Genomic DNA, 18,944 nt, shown 5'->3' on the forward strand with positions numbered 1-18,944 from the left:
TATGGTATTTTATTTTCTATTATGAAACTTGAAATGAAAATTTAATTTGAAAATTAGTAAATCTATAAATAATTTTTTTTAAAAAAAAAATTAAAATTACGATACGCAAAAATGTGTGTCATCTTCATTTATGACATGACCTTTCTTGACAGCGGCTTTAATGATACGCATTGCGTGTAATAAATGCGTGTCGTAAACGCGCGTCGTCTATAGACGACGCGTAAAAGCGTGTCGTCTCTCGATATGACAGGGCCTTTCTTGACACGCATTTGCGCGTCGTCTGAGCGTTTTACGACACGCATTGCGCGTCATAAAAGGCTGTTTTTCTAGTAGTGTCTTTTCTTCAAGTCAGTAACAGTTCAAACAAGCATACTAGTAAACTATAATAAGTATAGTTTAGGGGTTCAATTCATACTATAACTAGGACAGGGAGGAACATATGATAACAAGAACATAAGAACAAATCATGATTCACGAACTTATACTTTACATTTCCAGTAACCTAGGAAGGGAACGTATCATTAACTCATTGTTTATAACAAAATATGATAATATAAAAAGAATAAGGATATATATGGGGTATATCTACAAAGTACCTGGTTTTATATATGGGGTACATCTACAATGTACCGGAGTTATATATGGGGTACATCTACAAACTACCGAATGTTATTTATAAAGGGTACATCTACAAAGTACCGGACAATAATAAATAAAACATATTAATATATACAAAACTCACAACAGTATCAACTGAGGCGTTTAGAGTACAAGATTTCATTACTTTTAGTAGTCTTCCTAACAAATAGAACAGTGCCACAAAACTTCCTAGTAACATGAACATTCAGTTAGAAGGGGGCCTATAGTGCTAACTATATGATTCCTCGGTAGATACATCAGGGATATATATTAGGGATGAGCATAGGCGGGTACCCGCCTCATTTGGCGAGAACCGGAACCGGCGGTTCCTAGAAAGTTAGAACCGGAACCGGAACCACTCTAGGCAGTTCTCAAATGTTTGGAACCAGTCCCGGAACCGGCGGTTCCGGTTCCGGGAGCGGGTAACCCGGTTAGATTTATTTTGTTAAATTTTGTCGATAAAACCGCAATTTAGTTCGATCCAAATCAAATCAATTCGGACCAAAGACGAACAAAATCGGACCAATATATTCTAAACCGGTCTAAGTAACACACATATTTATATGAAATAATGTGTATATATATATATATATATATATATATATATATATATATATATATATATATATATATATATATATATATATATATATATATATGTATATATTTAAACCGGTTCCGGAGGGTACCCAGCGGGTAGCGGTTCCGAAAAAAGGAGAACTGGAACCGAAACCGCTTAAGGCGGTTCCATAATTTTAGGAACTGGAACCGGACCCGCTTAAGGCGATTCCAGTTCCAAAACCGGCAGTTCCGAGGCGGGTACCCGGTTCCGATGCTCATCCTTAATATATATTAATCGGGTCCGACAGACAGTAGAATGTATGCTTTCCGCTTCATTTCCTGTTCCTTGTTTGGTTGTGGGCTTAGAGCAGATTCACCCAGTCTACTATCTATTCGATCTTAGCAATATATATATATATATATATATATATATATATATATATATATATATATATATATATATATATATATATCCTGTATACACCAAGTAATCATATGGAGTATCAGGTATGGGTCAGGGCATAGCATACAAATTCAGTATACCGTTTTCTAGTACAAAAATAAACTTTTCAGATAGAACATTTAGTAAGCTAAACTAGAAACTTATCAGTAAAAGGTTTAATTCATTTTATTAAACCAGTATAACTTAAAGGACCTTTAGTGGTTAATTTTATAATACCTTAGTTTATACATCAGGGTTATATATAATTAATATCCGATAGGCAGTTGGATGTGTGTTTTCCGCCTTACTTCATGTTCCTTGTTTGGTTGTGGGCTTAGGGCAGATTCACACAATTAACTGTCCGTTCGATCTTAGATTATATGTAGCAAGTATAAACTAAGTGATTATAGAATTAACTATTGTGGTTAACATTTTTACTAAAGCAAATATATTATTTTCTTAAAGAATGTTTTCATCAAATATAAGGGAACTATTACAGTTAACTCCGTAAGTACCAAATGAATACACCAGGGTTATATACAATGAAGATCTAACAAACAATGGGATGTGTGACTTCCGCCTCATTTCATGTTCCTTGTTTGGTTGTGAGCTTAGGGAAGATTCACACAATCGATTGTCTGTTTGATCTGGATTTTATATAACTTGTATCCATTTAGTACTCATAGCAGGAATTGTAGAGTCATTTTTACTTATCATTCAGCACATCAGAAAATATAGGATTTTCTGGAGGAACAGGCGAACTTTTTCTAAAGAACATACTTTTCATCACTTAAATACTTATGAACTCACCAACTTAAATGCTGATCTACTCTTTCAAAATAACTTGTATTCTCAGGAAACTAGTAGACAGATACGCGCTCTGGGATTCAGAAGATGGAGTATAGTAGCTTCATGTCTTGTTTTGTTATTTACTTTTGGAGTCAAACTTTTTTGAATCACATACTTTGTAAACACTTTAATATTAATGCAATGGTTGTTTGTTACTTTGATTACTATGATACATGTGTTGTGATACTACATATGACGTCCTCCACCCCCGAACGTTTCCGCCGTTCCGGTTTGGGGTGTGACATTTGCGCTTTAACCCCTTACATTGCTTTTTCGTCTTTGCACTCTTCTTGTGATATTTTTTAGGACCTTCCTTTTTGAACTCCATTTTGACCATTATTGGATCCTCTAACTCCCCACCAATGCCTTCATCAATTACCTCGAATTCTTCATACAAATCCTCTCCTATTTCATCAATTACTTCTTCTTCTAGAACATTGGGTGTAGTAAATGCAATCACCCAAAATGTCATGGGAATTGAGGATCTTGGTTTCGAACATTTGACATTGTCAACATGGGGCTTCTACCAAACCTTCATTTCTTCTCCCATCATATTTTCAATTTCAACTAGCTCATCAAGATTTTCTTACATATCATATATCTTCGACACTCCATCTTTTGGCTCTTCATGATTCACTTTTGGACTCATCTCAAAAGTAATTGCTACATCTTCCACATGAAGTGTGATCTTTGAGTTGTTGATGTCAACTAGTGCTCTTGCGGTACTCAAAGATGGTCTTCTCAAAATTATGGGAAGTTCTTCATCTTCCTTCATGTCGAGAACCACAAAGTCAACCAGAAAAACAAACTTTCCCACCTTCACTAACAAGTCTTCAATTATTCCTCGTGGGTAAATGATCGAGTGATTCGCCATCCGAATTTTCATCCTTGTGATTCGCCATCCCAAAATTGGGGGGGGGGGGGGGGGGGTTACTGATATTTCAAGATCATAAGAACTCAAACTATCCACTAGCAATTAAGCAAAGAACACAAATTAACTTCAAAAATTAAAAGAATACTTCTGCTTAGATCTGATTTCACTTTCTTATTTGGTTGATTTCTAATGGATAGATTATATTGATTACCGGTTTTCTAGCTATTATGATCAAATATCTAGGCCTACCAATTTATGAATTAACAAGAAATGATCATGCATAGGTTAAACACCAAATTGATATTAAGCACATATTGGACTAGGAATGATAATAGTTACTCTTTTATGATAAAGTTAAGCAACCAAGCACAAATTAAAGACTAATTATGCTCTCAAAAACAGTTAAAGTTACTATTTTTAATTACTTAATGTAAGATTTTATTAATCCTAGATATAGTTATTTAATGATCATAAACAATTAGGAGATAGATTCATGCAATTAATATGATCGATTAACACACAAAATCTTATTTATAAGCAATATAAAGTAGAAGTAAAACATGTTAGGGTTTGGATTTATCAGACACAAGTAAAATCAAATATCATCCAAATATCGAACTCAACATATATGGATCAAGTTCACTTTCACCAAATAGAAGCAAAAGGTATTTAGCCTCTCATTGTAGCAGAAACACACAATAGATCCATGTAATATATGCTAGACATAAGTATGAAAGCAAACCATCTAGATCAATATAGAAATCTTCTAAATCTTCTTTAATCCTTAAGCTTCACTTGAATTTCGATCCGCTTCTTGGTTTCTAAAGGTTATTAGTCAAAATTCACCTCAGAAAATCGAATGCATTCCTCAAAATCGACCTAATGTTCAGGATTTTATAATTATCAAAACGGTACATCACGTCGTGGTTGACAGCCACCACAACGTGGTCCTTGAGTTTATCCTGTAATCGCCAAGTCATCTGATTGGCCGCAAACTTTCCCATTACCACGTCGTGTTGGAGATCACCACAACGTGGTCTTCAGTCCTTTTTTCTTCTTCTTTTGTTTTAGCTCTCGTTTCCTTCTTCCAACTCCTCATATGCTTCCTTTTTTGTTCCAAGCAAGTCTTTGCAGCTATAAAATATAATTTAAACATAATAAGTATATTTTGTTCCAAAATAAACATAATTGTAGCTAAAAGTATTAGAAATATGCATGATTTATATAGTTAAATATGCACATATCATACGACCACTTCGAAAATAGCATTTGGCCACACTCCATACTCCTTTGTGTTTGGGATAGAAGTCGTGATCCATATTGAAGTAGTGATCCCAATGGCAAGATACCATTTGCAGGATTAAGAGAACAACGATAGGATCGTAGCCCAAGAACTTGACACTATCCATGAACTCGGGGATCTTGCTAGGAGTCGTATTGTTGCTCATCAACAAAGCATCACTAAAGCATACAATAGGGACATTAAAGTAAGAAGATTCAAAATAGGTGACTTGGTCCTTAGGAAGGCATTCCAAAATACAAAGGATCGATCCCAATAATTTATAACACTGACGTGTTATCTTAAGTTGGGATTTTCCCCAATAATTGGATAAGGTGTATAACACCGACGTGTTATATTAAGTTGGGATTTTCCCTAGTAATTTACTAAGATTTATAACATTAACATGTTACTTTAAGTTGGGATCTTCACCAGAAGATGTTTATTGCTTATAGTGTTATCATGTTGCAAAATGTCCTTTCCAATTATATCTTAAGTAGGGATTATCCACAGTTGTTTCCTAAGTTGGGATCCTCCCAATTTACTAAGTAAAAGACAAACAAGGATCTTCTATAATGAACTCCTAAAGCAAGAATCCTTCGATATACAAATTTTAGGATCTTGCAAAACTAAGGGAATCATAACTTCAAACCTCTCCCGAGTCAAGAAATTATAATTCCTAAAGATTGTCAGGTTCTATCTATCCTTTAAAATTATTTTTTCCTGTGAAATGATTGAAGATTTTTATCCTAAAAGATCTTAAGTATTTTAAGATCCCAAATTGGTTACTAACTATTTCAGGTTATTCGGATATTGAGAGTTCTTGTAAAGACTGAACACTTTAGGATCCTGATCACATAGGGATCCTCAGAAGAACTGCGATCATATCAAATATATCAACCACATAAGCATAAATATAAAACAACCATGATGTGAAATTGAAAGGGGCTGCCCACCAACCACGTGGAAAAGTGAAATATTGTCTTACATACCCAAAATATTAAAGTGGTTTTTAACTAAATAAAATTTAAGCTATAGATTGATCACCACCACTCGGAGCCACCTTTGTCTTATTCTTATCTCCTCCGTCCTTTGGCTGCAATGTAGGATCCTGACTGGCATCAACAGGTTTGCCAGTTAACTTGTCTAGGGCCATGCTCCATCCGGCTACATTCCAGGATCCTGCTTTATCAAGATCCCCCGCAAGCTTAATTTTTGCCTCCCAGAGGGCAACAACAGTGCTCGTCATCACTTCTGCAATCACCTCATCTATCTCAGCCACATGTTCCTCCTCCTTTTCAGATTTTTCCGTGGACAGCTTCTCCACCCTCTGTAGGAGCTCCTTGTTGATCCCCTCCTACTCTCTCATAACATACTCTGTTTGAGTAAGCTTAGCCTTGAGATCCTCATTAGAGCGAGGGACGTGATCAATGACCTAAGAAGAGCAACGTAAGTCAAAAATTAAAATTAAATGGAAAGAACACACGAATACTTATAGATTGGGAGAAGGAGATCAACTTCTTTAGCGCCTCATCTGTTCCAAGATTCTCAAGATCCCAGGCATCAGATGAATTTCTCTTACGAGATGATAGGGCCTTCACAAGAAGATCAAGTTGAGTCCTCTTAAGAGGGAGAGTGGAAAGTATCTTTTCTTTCTTCACCATATGCAGGCCGCTAGACATGTCATCTTCAAGATAAGATAAGGCAAATCAAGCACTAGAACGAGTAGCTTTAGATCCTACATATTGAGAAGAATCCTCATAAGTTCAGGATCCTAATGTCAAAACAGATAAATACACTAAGAAGGATACTTACTGGTGGCTATTGAAGCTGTGGTAGATTAACCTTCTTGAAGGTTAGTGTACTCAAACTTGAATGATCTAAAGTCGGCAGGTAAAGCAAGGAAACTCATGATTTTATCCTCAGTGTCCTTAGCAACGGAAAAAGCTTGTCCAAACTTGAAACCTGCATCATATTGAACAAAATATGAAAAGTAAATCCTTAGATACTCAAGATCAAAAAATAAATCCTACCCTTTTTGACCCAATCTTTGGGCAAGAGATCCCCTCTAACAATGGAGTAATGCCTCACAAAAAAGTATTTTTCTTTCCAGGCTCCACCATTGTGTTTTGATTTCAGGATAAGAGGATTTTTAATGGTTTTGACTTTGAGCAAAAAGAAAGAATTCCCAAAAGTAAAAAAGAATATAAACATAACCCAAATCGGCAATACCTATGTCTACGTTATGAGAACTATTCACTCGATCAATACAAGATAAATTCCTCCAGATAACGGGCATAACTTAAATGTATGAAAGGTTGGTGGCTTGGAAGAAATCGGAAACAATGCCCGAGAAAGGGTATCTGAGACCCAAAGAAAATGGATACTCAGGGAAGCAAACCTAGGAGGAAGAAACGAAATCGGGATGAATAGAAGCCTCAAAAGACCTGAAGATTACATTAGAAGGAAAAGCTTCATCGGCTCTGAGAGATTGTATGTCTTCATCGTCAAAGGAACATACCTCATCATAGGTCAAGATCCCCTAATCATTGAAGTCATTCTCAGAAGGGACAATAATGTTGGCATGGGAGTGATTTGCCTTCTTGCCTATAATCAGAAAAAGAGAAAAACAGAAGGAAAAGAGGAAAAAGAAATTATTGTGAAGGTGACCGGAGAAGATCAAGAGAAAAATTGGGGAAGATAAAGAGAACTTTGAACCAATTATCCCTATTTAACCTAGTGACAGAGGAGAGAGAATATGATTTCACTGCATAATGATGCTTATGGAATGGATGAATCCTATTCGATTAGGGTTTGAAATTCAAATTCCTTATCTTTTTATTTAGGATCCTTAATAATTTTGAAGCCTCAGGATCCTTAAGCATATCTCAGGATCCTAATTATTAACATTAATATTTCCTAACAGTTTTAACGATTATATTCTACTTTCTTTTTCTCACATGTGCAAAATTAGTCAACATAAGGCCCATTCTCTGTGAAGAATCATTTCAACCAGGATAAAGACCTGGGAGTACCAGTTTAAACAATGTGCATATATTCATTCCATAGGATCCCGGGAATATGGGACTTCTTGTTGTTTAACCTAGACTATAAAAACACTTGTAAAACTCACACAACGGGCAGAATCTTCATACACCTTAGACACCTTGAGCTATTGAAACACTTGTACTCGTATCTTCATCATTTTTCTGTAATTTTTATCCAAATCAGTAAGATCAAACAAAGCAGGTGATTATTATCACATCCCAAGGTTTTATGTCGGAGATTCTATCAAGGATCATGTGCTTTCCTTGTAAACCACTCGTGCAACATTGTTCTAATTTCATTAATCACTTCAACCACAACACCACAACCACTTATACAATTTGGTTGAGTATTATTTGATCAATTTTTGACCAAAATAGTAATTTCATATAAATCTTCAAGAGAATGTTGCCTGCAGTCACACCAGCCTTTTCCCTCTATCAGTAACTAAAGATCGTGAAAAATGTTAAATATTAACGGGTAAGCAAAACGCTTAGTGAGCATACACATTACTCTACAGTTATATAGAACACTTACATACACATATCACACATAGCACATTTCACATAAAACATAACATAAACATTCCTAACACATACTGTTTGTACCAACCATGACCTTGTCCCCTTCATTTTTATAATAAGAATAATTAACTTAAATAATCAAATTAAGGAAATAATAATATAGAAAAAACAGAATGTTACAAATCTCCCCCCTCATAATAAATTCCTTGTACTAGACTATTTACCTTAACTTATTCTTGGGTCATGTCTTTTACTCTAAATAAAAACTCATCTCTACTTCTAGCCACGTTTAAACATGTAACTGTACATATATGCCTCCTACTCATTCTATAAGGTGAAGCTCACAATCTATTCTTGACTTTTTCTTTCCTACGTTAACCATTTCACACTCCCAAGAGTGTCAATTGGGTTATCATGGAAATTTCAAAATTCTGATTATTCAAATTAATTTGTAATTTCCTTTATCAAACATTAACTGACTTACTCTACCTAGTGATTGCATATTTCTAATCGAATGCTAAATAATATTCTTCACTGCCTACAATTAATTTGAAAAAACTAATTTTTTGTTATCTTATGGTTCTTTAGTTACATGTAACATCATGCAAAAAAACTAATTTCAATATGGATTTCGGTATTTTATAAGGATTCATTAAGTAAAAGGTCGAGAATAGTAATATTAGTTTAGATGTTTTGTAAAGTTTCATCATCCAAGTTTATTAAATTAACTTCTCTTCTCGAACCTAGGAATCTTGAATCTTTATATCAAAAAACATACAACATCATGCATATGTTAACTTGGTTTCATTCATATGGTAAAGAAATCTATGATTAACACAAACGTTTATCTTGATCCTCCATCTCCTATCCATCCACAAACACATATAAAAAAAATGAAAAATACAAATCACAGATAAAGGTTTGTTCTTAATCCCACTTAAACTTGGAAATACGTCTCTTGAAGGTTATAAATCAAAATTAGAACACATTAAATCGAAGATGAAAAAAATCTGGTGACTATCACATGTAGCTACAAAACGAACAAAGCTAGTGGAGATTTTTAAGACTTGGGACATGAATAGATCTTCAAGACGGGGAATATGAATAAAATATCCCAAACCTCGATGCTTTAAAAAATTATTTAAAAGCTCAAATGCAAAACCAAAAGGTCAAGAAAAACTAGAAATCATGAAATCAAAGATGGAAAATTTTGATGGTCGTTTCTATTTAGTGGAGCCCATTCACTATATTCTCTCTCTATATCCAAAACTTAAATCGGGGGTCAAGACCCTCCCTGGTAAACCAGTCCCGAAGCACGGTCTCTTCCACCTAGTGGAACCAAACCCAAAACCATAGTTTTTCATTTTGCATATAAATATGATTCAACCAAGATATTGTTGTTTTCCTCTCATAGATTCTTACAATTGAAGGTCCGACGTCATTTTACTAGCGTTATCTTTTCATCACTAGTCACTATCCACCGAATAGCCTCGACTACTTCAAATTTTATGGTAGATGTAGCATTAAGGATTTTTTTGGAAAAAAGTAAATATTGTAATATTACAAGTTATTTAGTTTTGTAATAATAAATAATCAATATAAAGATGGTGTATTTTGTTTTTATATATTAGTTATGATTAAATTAAGCATTTGGTTTTATAAGAATATATATGTAATTTGAATATTTACAAGAATATAAGTAGACAAAATTGCAAGATTGGTCCCTATGGTATTCAAAAAACTTTGGATAGGGTCCAAAAAGTTTTCAACTTGCATGGAAGGTCCAAAATCAAGGTTTTTTTGGGTTTTTGGTCCTTGATACACTTGGAAAGACGATTTTACCCTTTTCATTTATTTTTCTATTTTCTTTATTTATTTTGGTATTTAAATAATTAAAAATAAAAAATAAAAACTAAAATCTCTCTCTCTCTCTCTCTCTCTCTCTCTCTCTCCTTGTGAATGTCAACTTGGTACCACCCAAGCACCCATAAACACCACCACCACAGCCTCCCTATCGTTCTTGGGGTTGTGCCACCGGGAACCACCCAACTCCACCCCCTTCTTCCTTGGATTACCGACCAACAACCCCCGCCACCTTATTTCGGTGGTTTCCGGTCACCACCATCCTCTTCCTACCCTCCTTCTCGTCGAGCTTATTGGAAACGAAGCAACAGAAGCCGCCGGAGCAGCCCCTGCCACCACGTCGTCGTTGCTGTGAACCACCGCCGTCACTAGCCGCTGCTTCCGTCGATCACATCTCCAACCAGCCTCGTCACCCCTTGCGACCTCTATAAGTCCGATTCTCCACCTTGTTATTATTTTTTTCCTTTTCGATCAATCAAGAGGATTGATTGTTTAGTTCGTTCCTTACCTGCGACGTCTAATAGACGAGGGAGGAAGATGATACAGGAGCCCTAATATGAAAACCCCATATGGATTTGGAAGATAGAAAGAGAAAGGTTGGAGGGAAGGAAGAAAAAATCGGGTCACCCACACGTTCTCAGATCTGACGAAGGAAGAGTTCCTTTTAGGCCACGCAGATGCTAAGACGATCGATTCTAGGCGGAAGTCGAACAATGTGAAAAGTGATCGTCATTCTCCTCGTTCCGCTGATGCCCTACCTGATTTCGTTGAGTGGAGGACCATCGATGAGTCTATATGGATTTGGGGGAAATCGAAACGGGGGTCAATTTGTAGTTGAGTTTTTCTTCAATCTTATTTGCAGATGCATAAGGACGAAGAAGGAGAAGAATGGAGAAATAGAAACAGAATCAAAGAGGGGGTATGATAGAGAGTAGAGGGGTGGGTTGGGTGTTTTGTGAGAGAAATGTTTAATTTGCAGTTGTGTGTGTGTGTGTGAGAGAGAGAGAAAGAGAGAGAGGATAATTATTTTCTTTTCTTTTTATTTTTAAATTAAAATAATATTTGAAAAATTATAAAAATTATAAAAAAGATAGTAAAAGGGTATAACCGTCTTTTCAAGTTTTTTGGACTAAAAACACAGAAAAACTTTGATTTTGGATCTTCTATGCAAGTGAGAAATTTTTTGGACCCTATCCAAAGTTTTTTGAATACGACAGGAACCAATCTTACAGTTTTGTCATATAAGTATAATTACCAAAATTTATAAATATATAAAATTTATCCTTTATTTGATATATTAGTGTATATTATTGTGGTAACCCTTCAGATTTTTCCAAGATGGAATATTTTATATTTATTTTCTTGCTTATGTACCATGTCTTGGAAACTTTTTAAAAATTTAAAATTATATTTAATTTTGTTGGTTGATATTATAATATATGACCGTATGTTTTTAGTACTTTGTTTTTTTTATATATTTATTTATAGAAAAAGTTGAAATTTAAATTGCTTTAAGTTGAAACAGACAAAATTGCAAAAATGGTTCTTGTGGTATGCATTTTTTTGGGGTTTTAGTCCAAACCACGACCTTCTTGGATTGGTGGTCCTTTTGAGCTAGTTTTGTTGCATTTTTGGTCCCTCTGAATAGTGAAATGACTGTAATGCCCTTCTCATATATTTTGCTTTGTTTTTTCTATTTAATTTAATGTTTTATTAATTAAAAATATCGGGCCCACCCTCTCTCTCTCTCTCTCTCTCTCTCTCTCTCTCTCTCTTTTTTGTTCTCTCTCTAGAAGACCCACCGCTACTGCCGTAAGATATGAAATCCCTCCAAAAACCTCATTTTTCCGGCGAATATAAACAACACCACCACCACCATCGATCGGAAAATCCTCTCTCTCTCTCTCTCTCTCTCTCTCTCTCTCTTAACTTCATCTTCCCCAAACCCACATTTGACCTACAGAAAAACACATAGTGTTTGGTTAAACTAATTGCAAAAAAAATCTAGACAAAAATTTATCATTGATTCACCGCATCATAAACCAAATCTAAAAAAAAAAGACAAATTTAAACTTCTGGTTCATCCACCCTATCGATCTCCTTATTTTTCATTTTCTCCAACTCTGGTATACCCAATCGGATCCCAAATTGGGTTCCTCATAATTTCATTTTGATCAATCAGACAGAACACATCTCCACCAAACACAACCCCTGCCACCGCTTCCTTACTTATAGTCTCATCAACACTCCACCACTTCTCATCATACACAACACAACTCCTCTATGCGTAAGACCCTTGGAGATCCTTACTGGAAACCCAGCGTGGAAAGAAACACAGGGGATCATTTGGTTTGATCTCTTGGTCATAAATTTTAGACAAAATTGCAAAAATGGTCCCTGTGGTATGCAAAATTTTTGGGTTTTAGTCGAAACCACGAGTTTTTTGGATCCATGGTCCTTATGGAGTGGTTTGTATGTGGTTTTGGTCCCAGGACTTAAATCCCGTTAAGAAGGATCTGTTAAGCCCCCTCATGTGCCTCACACGTGAGGGTAAAATCGTCATTTCATATGTTAGGGACCATTTTTGCATAAACGTTTTTTTGGCATAATTCCTTTTAAATATCCCCACTTCCTGCGATCTTCTTCCCTAAAGTTCCCCAACGTCTCTTTTCTTCTACCCTTCTTCTTCTTGAGCTTTGCTACAACAAAAATGGTTCTATGTTTTTGTGGAAAAGTTGTTGTGGTGAAAACGTCTTGGACCCTTATGAATCCAGGAAGGAGATTTTTTGCATGCCCTATGAATGATTCCGTTTGTGGGTTTATCGGGTGGCTTGATCCCCTAATGTGTGCTAGGTCTAAAGCCATCATATCTGGTCTGCTAAGAAATTTGAATTCAGTGCAGGAACGGTGCAATGAGTTGGTTAGAAGTATGAACATGCTACAGGATCAATGCACTGAACTGATATGCAGGAACAACACGTTGGTGGCAAATTGCAAAGCAATGAAGAATGACAATTTGAAGCTGAAAATATACCTGTTTGGAAGTTGGTTTTTTTGTGATTGTCTTCTTCTGTATTTGGTTTGTGTAGGGGTATACTGTGAAGGGTATTTTGGTCATTTTGTTGTAATTTTATGTGATCATGTTTGTAGTGACTTATGATGTTAATGAATGTTTTACCAAAATGGTATGAATGTATCAGAATTAACATATGAATAGAAATGGTGTGAATGTATTACCAAAATGTATATATTAGAACCAATTGTACATAACCAAAATGCACATTTCATTAAGATTTGTAATAAAACAACCAAAGTTTCTAAACATAACAAACAAAGATTCTAAACATGACCAAAAGGGACACATTACCATACCTAAGATAACAACCAAGTTTTCATAACAACTAACCAAAAGTTTTCAACAAAATATTGTAAACATAACAACCAAGTTTTCATAACCAACCAAAATTACAGAAAACCCCATGCATGAATAACACATTACTTCTTGGACTGATTCCCACCTTTCCCTTTACAGTTCCTAGAGTTGTGTCCCTTGTTCTTGCATTTGTTACAAGTAACACTGATATGCTTCCTTGATAGCTTTTGCACTCCATCATTTGTTGGTTTTTGGGAACCTCCTTCTTGTGTAGCATTCACTCCATCACCTTGACTTGCCCTCTGCTTTTTTGCTTAACCTTTCACCCTCACTTTATCTTCTTTTTTTCTTAGGCCTTCCCACCTGAGTGCGATGTGGAGGAGGGATTAGCTTTGTGGTACATTCACTTTTGGGCCACATGGATCTCCCCTTAATTGGCTCCACCTTAAAAGAATAAGCCTTTTTCCATGTCTCTAGAAAATACACCTTGTGAACCCATTTGTAAATGTCAAGCTCAGCCTCTGGGTCTTTACTCATCTCATTCAGAGTTGCAATTGCATGTCTGCATGGAATTCCAATTAATTCCCATTTTCTGCAAGTGCATGTTTTGTTCCTAACATCAACCACATGTTGATCCTGCAAAGCTCCTGTGACTTGATACTTGTCTCCCCCATTCCACCTAGCAATGTATTGTGAAGCAATTGTTTTTCTTGCAGCTAGGATGTCTGTTGATGTGGGTGTTAGTGGACCTTTAGCCTTTTTCATTTCCTTCATGACATTACATATCCTTTTCATTAGATACTCCCTTATGTATTCTAAACATCCAATTCCAGGTTTATCCCTTCCTTTCTCTATCTTCCCATTAAACACTTCACACATGTTTGATATCAACACATCAGAAACTGCTCTTCCTGTTAGTACATTACCATTAAAAAACATTTAATACAATTAACATACAATTATAACAGCTCACTAAGTGAAAGACATAAGGACCAAATTGGAATATATAGAATTACCTGAAAAATGACTCCTTGCCCAATGTGCAGGAGGAATTTGCTTTAACCATTCACATGCCTCCTTATCATACTGACTAAACTCCTTCATCAAATGTTCAAACTCAGGAATGGTGGTAGCTGAGGCACACCTCCATAAGTGGTCCATGTACTCTGTTTGCCTCCATTTTTTCCTCATATTGTCATGAATATGTCTGTTACAATATCTATGCTCAGCATTGGGAAACAATTGATCAACTGCTGTATGTAAACCCTGCATGAATCAATTGTCAATCATTAGAATTAACTAAAAACCACACTTTAAATGACCAAATGTATAAAAACCACTTCCAACTTTACCTTTTGCCTGTCACTTATGAAAGTAAAATTTGAGTTTCTTCCAAGGTCCAAGTCATCCCCAAGGTTATCTAAAAACCACTTCCAGCTTTCTGTGTTTTCAGACTCAACAATCCCATATGCTAATGGGTAAATTCCATTATTGGAATCAAGACCAACTGCTGAAAGGACCTGCCCAGGGAATGGTCCTTTCATGAAGGCACCATCAAAACCTAATAAGTCCCTAATGCATGCCTTGAAACCTTTTTTCAGTGGACCCAAACACACATAAATTCTTCTAAACTGCCTGGTTGGGGAATCAGGGTTAGGCTCAGAACATACATCTATTTTCACTGTGGTGTCTGGGTTGGTAGCTTGAAGTTCGAGAACATAGTCCCTCAACAGTTCATACTGCTTTGTGTAGTCCCCAGTATATGCTTTCTTGCCTTATCCTTTGCCCTGAACACCTTGTCCATAGTAACACCCACCTAGTAGGTCTTTTGAAAGTGATCTTGTATAGCTCTCAAAGGTATATCTGGATTTGCCTCAACTTGATCAAAAATTTTCTTGCTGATTAAAGAAGCAGTACAAGCCCTGAGTTTCCTTGTTTGCAAACATGTGTGAGTTTGGTTTAAGGTCCTTATAAACCAGTCGGATTCAGGATTTGACCTAGATGCATGAATATACCAACCACATGTTACTTTTTGTGTCTTTAATTCTTTACCCTTTCTTTTTGAAGTGGTAGCTTGACTACCCACTTGGCCTTTATTGGTGACAGGTACAACTCCTCTACACTGTGCTCTACACATTACATTGTTATTTTTTTTTAAAGAAAAGATTCCTTCTTGATTCTAGTGCATGCAGATCAATTGCCTCCTTTAAATATTTTTTACTATTAAATTTATCTCTAACTGAAAATGATTGTTTATGTACTGCCCCAAGACTGCACCTTTTTTCTTTTCTCAAATTCTTGATAAGAGCTCTTCTCTCTCTGTCTTGGTCAGATCCTTCATCCAAAGATTCAAATTCCTCATTGTTGATCACTTCCATATCTTCAGGTTCATGCCCATGAACAACATTTATACAAGAACCTTCTACATCACTTTCAACATTGAGAGTGAAGTCTCCCATGTCCACATCCACATCTTGAATATTGTTGTCAACATCCATTATGTCATCCACATGAACTTCATTTTCTATTTGTTTCTCATCTTGAGAATCATCATACTCTTCATACTGTGGATCACTTTCTTGAGATTCATCATCCTCTTCATACTCTTGATTACCCTCTTCAGATTCTCCATCTCCTTCATACTCTGCATTATCCTCATCACTCCCAATCAAATTTTCCATAAGGTTATCAAATAAATCATTCAATTGTTGATCAGCATTATTAACAGGGGGTGTTGTAGCATCCTTCATCAACAGTTGATGCCTCTTCAACAACAGTTGCAACCTCCCTAACACCATCCATCTCATCAATATGAACAGAACTTGCTGCCTCCTGAACATCAGTTGAACCATCCTGATCATCATTCTTTTCCTTTGAAATGTGAACACCCTCATCAATATAATCTAAATTAAGCCTCTTGCTACAAGAACCTTCACCTATTTTGGAATTCCCAACTCTACCCCTTGTATACTCTGGTGAGAAACTATCATTCTTACTACCAAAAAGAATCAGAGACATGAACTCGCCAACAGGCTCACCATTACCATGGTTCATATTTTTCGATGGAGAATCTGCATGAACTTGACCCTCAACTTCAGCCTCTTGATCATCATTTTCTGGTAATTCCTCAATGACAACTTTACCCTTTGCATTTGGTGACATGAAGTAAGTTAGTAAATTTGTCTTCCCATGCCCTGTGTACACCTCAATCAGCTTGTTATGTGCAATGTATTTAGAAAGTGTTGAATCATGAAAAGTGACCCTCTTGAACTTCAGCTACCACAGCCCACAAGGATCCGCAGTCAAGGCCTCATCAGCAACCTCACCCTAAGTCATCATCAACCGCAGTCACTCTTAGCTACTAGATTACTTTACTTTGTCTAGTTTGATTGTAATACTCTCTATTGTCCAGTATGCCTTGCATGGCTACTCTTAGAGACGTGATCTAGTGTAATTCTTGAGACTCTATAAATAGAGCTCATTCTCATTTATTCAAGACGACTCTGAAGCTATCTTTTCTATCTCTCTATCTAACTACGCATCTCTTCATACTCTCAAACTTCTCTAGAATATAACTGATTACAATCTCTCTTCGGAGCAAGTCTCTTGTGACTTAATCACTAAGTTTGATCTCACTTATTAACTTGGTTTGAATGCATTCCTCGTTATGAATCAACTTATGTGTATACTTGATATAACAATTGTTGTCATTTCCATTTCTTTACTTTTCCGCAACTAACACTCTAACTATCTAACTCTAACTTATTAATATTATTGTTGAGCTTTTAGATCCTTCGAGATTAACTATTCCGCAACTATACTTGTTCTAACGTTTGTTCAAGTGTGTCTCAAAGTTTTTCTCTCAACAATTGGTATCAGAGCCATAGTGGTTGCTTTTTGAAAACAAAACTCTGATTTTCAAAGGGCCTTCTATACCATTGAAGCTCATTTCTCAAAAAAAAAAAAAAAAAACAAGGAAATATGGCACAATCTTTATCTCCGAATGTTTCCAACAGTGTTGGTGGTTCTAACCGAGCCCCAATATTGGTGGCAAATGAATATCACCACTGGTCTCAAAGAATGGAAAGATACTTAAAGAGACTTGGTAGAGATGTATGGCGATCCATAGAAGAAGGACCACATGTCCCAGTCCTTACACCAGTCCAAACTGACGGGGCTACAACCAGACTAGGAGGAGGTTAACCAGTCATGAACCGTCCCACCAAGGATGATCTCGATAAAATGGAAAATGATGATGTTGCCTTTTATGAGATCTTTTGTGGAGTTGCTCCTGACAACTTTGACATTATCATAAATTGTCATTCAGCAAAAGAAATATGGGAAGTTCTCAAGAACGTGTATGAAGGCTCAGAACAAGCACAAGACAAGAAGCTTACAACCGCACTCAATGAGTTCAACAGCTTCAAAGCTCACACTGGCGAAAGTTTGGAAGACTCCTTCAAAAGATTCAACTTGATAGTCACCAAGCTATCTAATGCTGGCACCATCCGCAGTAACCATGAAACAAATCTTCAGTTTCTTAATGGCTTGGGAAGACATTGGACTACGGCTAAAATGATAGTCCAAGGAGATAGAAATATTCACTCTTTGTCTCTCTACAAGCTCTACGGAGAACTGCAAGCACAAGAATCCACCGTACTCAAAGACTTGCTGACTTCGGAGGACCACTTGCTCTCATAGCACAAGCTCCACCCAATCAATCCTACTCTCCCTCTTATGACACTGCACCGCAGTCATACGAAGCTGATTCAGAGTATGATGACGAAGAAGAATTTCAGAAGGCTATTGCTCTAGTTAGCCAACAGTTCAATCGTCTACCACCTCCTTCCTTCCGCAAGAATCAACAGTTCAACAAACCTCCATTCAATCGTAACTTTAACCCGCAGAATAACCACCTTCGATATCCCAAAAGTTCTCATCCACCACCGCAATCTCAGAATACTCAACCAAAAGAGGCACCGCAGTCCATCCAAACCATTGACTCCGGTACTCCATCAGAAGACAAAAGTGATATTGTAATTTTTCATAAGTGCAACAAAGAGAATCACTTTGCAAAGGATTACAAGGCCAATGTAGTGAAAGACAGAGCATTCTACCTCATAATGGCTCAAGAATTGGAAGATAAGGAAAAGGCAAGGGCATACGTAGCCCATGTCAAAAGAGACCATCAAGTTTGGTCATCCGGAGATGAAGATGAAGCCATCAGCACTATCAAAGGAAAAGGTAAAATCTGCATGCTGGCAACTGCGGATGATGATGAGTCTACAAATCTGGAAAACAACTACTGCTACATGGCAAAGGATGGAACTCTAAGCATCGTCGAACAGGTAAAACTCATGATCCAAACTCTAAACTATAGCATGCATGACTGTCAACCTTTCATAGATAATCTTAATGACACATGTGCTACCGTCATTACAGACTATAACAAAGCCTTAGATGAGAAGAACATTGCGTCCCAAGAGATGTTCCAT

General features: G+C 36.3%; 1 protein-coding gene across 1 annotated transcript; it reads right to left on the reverse strand.

The window, feature by feature from the left end:
- Positions 1-13,571: 13,571 nt before the first annotated feature.
- LOC145140120 (uncharacterized) lies at positions 13,572-14,993 on the reverse strand. The gene is made up of 4 exons (XM_079073715.1): positions 14,802-14,993; positions 14,466-14,715; positions 13,813-14,360; positions 13,572-13,751 (listed from the first exon to the last, which is right to left on the reverse strand). The coding sequence occupies exons 1-4, from the start codon at positions 14,991-14,993 to the stop codon at positions 13,572-13,574; spliced, it is 1,170 nt and encodes a 389-aa protein (XP_078929841.1).
- Positions 14,994-18,944: the final 3,951 nt, after the last annotated feature.

Source organism: Lactuca virosa, chromosome 9 (genome assembly GCF_052849685.1).
Source record: "Lactuca virosa cultivar CGN04683 chromosome 9, Lactuca_virosa_CGN04683_v6, whole genome shotgun sequence".
NCBI lineage: Eukaryota > Viridiplantae > Streptophyta > Magnoliopsida > Asterales > Asteraceae > Lactuca > Lactuca virosa.